The following is a 3,758-nucleotide window of genomic DNA, read 5'->3' as shown; positions in this document are numbered from 1 at the left end:
GCTTTATTAGGTACATGAGTACGTGTCGCTGTGTGTAACCATGGACACCACTCGTCAATACTCACGCCTGCGTGGTTCTACGCTACGCCTCCAAAACCAGGTAAGTTATTATTTATTCTTGTTTTACTAGGAAATTCCCAACAGGCGGCGACGCCTTTTTACAGGGAACCCTAGGTGGTCTCTCAACATTCGATTAACCATGTTCACGCCGTTCGATTGCTTGGAAGAAATATCGCACTTGAATCGATTCACGAATGTATTCATGAATCATTATTCAAGTGTGTAATCGAACGCACTCAGTGAACTTGTATTCAACTAGTTACGTCACTTCCGAGGTTTCCAGCTCCCCAAGTAAGTGTGACCATCCGGCGTCCACGTCCTAGTATACAGTGCATTTTGTATGACAGACTCTGACAATGTTGAGAACTTACTTACTCACCAAGGCCACCTTTGAGAGAATGTCGTGCGAGTAGCGTCACGAAAGTCTGCGCGCGACATTCTAAAAGTCCGGGTGTGATTCGTCGCATTTGTTCAGAGGTTCGATAGACTGTAACCTGTGGGAACGTTTGTCGCGTTTCATCTTGATACAAGTACATAATTATTCCTGTACTCAACAACCGAGTTGAAAAAAACTTCATCAATGTGTATGGATTTTGGTGGACTTAGCCTTTCGCATTCAAATCAGCTTCAGATGTTTCGACTTGGAGCGAGCTGACTGAATGCAAAAGTTACCAGGCATAACCGCGGGGAGGTGCCACCGTCTATGCCCGCTTGGAGATCAACAGCTCCTTCACCAGGAAGGAACTGTCGTCATCCCATCCAAGCGTTTCTTCACGGAGTTGTCTCTCCGGCATTGTTCTTGGAGTATGCTCTCCTTTACCGTTTCGCAGCATTGTCGATTGAGTCACTGATCACGTCGTTGCATCACTGTCATCATCTTCAGGTTCTGATATGTCGTCAAAAACAACGAAATGTTTAGCATCTGGTGCGAACGTGGTGCTGTCGCTGAGCTTGGCTGTCTCTGGCAACTCTCCATAGGCCTTCAGCTTCATTGCCTCCTCGTGGCTGTACTTCATAATTACATCTGCTCTAGAATCCTGGAAGTCCCTGACGCCAATCAGTATGATGTCGCCTTGCTTGATCCAGACTTTGTTCCACCTTAACGTTCCTCGAATTTGGCAAATCCGGGTTCTAGCATCATAACACCAAGCCTCCAGGCGACAACAGCCAAACAGCTTGGTAACTTGTGCGTATTCGGTGCCATCATTTCTGAATACTAACTCTCGATTGCTGTCGGTGCGGACCGCCTTGCGTTGACGACGATTCTTTCCTCCTTTCCCTTTATTCGGCCGCATGGCTGTCACCGAATGAAAGTATGTTCTCGAACACAAGGCACAATGTGCACAACTGAATCTCTCCTTCGTAGCTTCGCGTTACACTGATAGCGATCTAAGAAATTCTGCAAGCAAAACTCTATCCTACACTCCAGTGAACTTGGGAAAAAGAACCCTAAACATGCTGTAAGCTCGCATTTATACCCTTGTTCGCCGCCAGTCACGTCGCAGGGCGCGGGCGATCGAGCTCTGGCGATACACGTGTATCGGCATCTGTGTGGTAGGTCAAGTGTTCAGGCAGTGCTCATAGACATGAGTCATGGCAATGATAAGTATGTGTCGCTGTGTGTAACCGTGGACACTACTTGACAGCTAGCAATATAATTTCTAGCTGTCAAGAACCACGCACAAGTAATTATGACGTGTGCGTGGTTCTACTTTGCCCCCCTCTAAAAATTAAGTACCAGGTGCTTGCTTTGAGCGTAGATCTACATGCCGACGCTAGCCAAGCTGGCAATGTCTGTACGGTGATGTTCACCCACGCCTAAACCTTTTAATACCACACGCTGGTCTACAACGACTGGGGGTTTTGCACGTTAGATTCACCCAAGTACCAGTAGCTACTATGAGCCCTGCACTAGGCTAGCTACTGAATGCGCTAAGTAGTACTCGCCCATCCGCCCCTCCCCACCTGAAGGGTGGAGGAGGTAGGGGCGCTTTGGCGGGATTTTACGGTATTGTTATTTAAATTTTAAATACGGCAATGATAGGTTTCATGATATGTGAAATAATTCATTTTGCCCAGTACAAGAGGCTTTGTTAGGTACATGAGTACGTGTCGCTGTGTGTAACCATGGACACCACTCGTCAGTACTCACGCCTGCGTGGTTTTACGCTACGCCTCCAAAACCAGGTAAGTTAATATTTATTCTTGTTTTACTAGGGAATTCCCAAAAGGCGGCGACGCCTTTTTACAGGGAACCCTAGGTGGTCTCTCAACATTCGATTCACCATGTTCACGCCGTTCGATTGCTTGGAAGAAATATCGCACTTGAATCGATTCACGAATGGATTCATGAATCATTATTCAAGTGAGTAATCGAACGCACTCAGTGAACTTGTATTCAACTAGTTACGTCACTTCCAGCTTTTCGAGCTCCCCAAGTAAGTGTGACCATCCGGCGTCCACGTACTAGTATACAGTGCATTTTGTATGATAGTTGAGTTGTCAGAGTGGTTACGTAATCGCCCTAAAATCGTGTCGCAGGACTGACCATAGGCATAGTCCATAGCAGCTACAGTCACGCGTGGCACACGACCATGATCCTGCACTAGCCTGAAAAAATCGCGTGGGCGTGCAAACAACAATACTTCCCTGGCCTCGTACAGGAGACCAAGCTTGTTTTTGAAATGTTTGGAGAGGAAGAAGGCGAAGAGCAAAGAGAAAGCCCCTGTTCAGAGTTTGAACTAGCAATCTGCGTTGTGTTTTCGCGAAGCTGCCGCTGAGCCAAAGTAGGTTATTTTCGTTTGGCTTTTTCGGTCCCTGCGCATCGTTGTACGCCTTGGATTCGCTCACCATCGTCTTCCGCGTCCTTGAATTTAGTTTCTTGCAAAGTTTGGTCGCCGTGCTTGCTTGCGCACCATAGCTTTTTGATCGTTTCTGTGCGCACGCACAATAATAATAATGATAATAATAATAATACGAAGTAGTGGTTGCGACTTCGGCGATAATTTGTAAGAAAGGGTTTGCTCCCCACACCGGAGCTCGCGCTATTCAGTCAGTCAAGTGTCAAGTAAAGTCGGCGGAATAGCGCGAGCTCCGGTGTGGGGAGCAAACCCTTTCTTACAAATAATAATAATAATAATAATAATAATAATAATAATAATAATAATACGAAGTAGTGGTTGGGACTTCGGCGATGACTTGTAAGAAAGGGTTTGCTCCCCACACCGGAGCTCGCGCTATTCCGCCGACTTTACTTGACACTTGACTGACTCACGACTGCCATCCAGAGCACACGAGAAGTCCATCGAACCTTCGACTCGGCAAACCTGCAAGAAAGCACCACTCCCTGCTCAATACACAGTGTTTCGGGGAATTCACCCCTCATCAGTTGAGCTTGAGTAGGCTGAGGAAGATTGTGCCTGAAGAGCACCACTCATAATATTATAGTGCTCTCCAGGCACGAACATCAACAGCGTTGGGAATGACCGAGGGTCCTCGACGTCTGTCTCACCGTCCAGGAGCGACACTGACTCACGCTACTACCTTGTGCTCACGAGGTGTTTGTCGCGCTGAAAACGGAGCGTCTCTGTAAGTTTGTATCCCTAGCACTTTCCCTCAGCTCTGCACTTTGTTCCCCATGGCAACCGCTGATGACGCACTGGGCAAGTTAGTTGACGGCATTTGTGCCATCGCATCTT

The 3,758-nt window shown here is 47.3% G+C and overlaps 1 protein-coding gene across 1 annotated transcript; it reads right to left on the bottom strand.

Annotated features, from left to right (window-relative positions):
- Nucleotides 1–911: 911 nt before the first annotated feature.
- Nucleotides 912–1,355, bottom strand: LOC135827941 (eukaryotic translation initiation factor 1A-like). The gene has a single exon (XM_065340376.1). The coding sequence runs from the start codon at nucleotides 1,353–1,355 to the stop codon at nucleotides 912–914; it is 444 nt and encodes a 147-aa protein (XP_065196448.1).
- Nucleotides 1,356–3,758: the final 2,403 nt, after the last annotated feature.

Source organism: Sycon ciliatum, chromosome 12 (genome assembly GCF_964019385.1).
Source record: "Sycon ciliatum chromosome 12, ocSycCili1.1, whole genome shotgun sequence".
Classification (NCBI taxonomy): Eukaryota; Metazoa; Porifera; class Calcarea; order Leucosolenida; family Sycettidae; genus Sycon; species Sycon ciliatum.
The sequence above is the reverse complement of the archived record's forward strand: the minus strand, read 5'-3'. Positions and strand labels throughout refer to the sequence as shown.

Excerpts from the sequence above, each read along its gene's own strand:
- LOC135827941 (XM_065340376.1), bottom strand. The coding sequence starts at position 1,355 with ATGCGGCCGAATAAAGGGAAAGGAGGAAAGAATCGTCGTCAACGCAAG.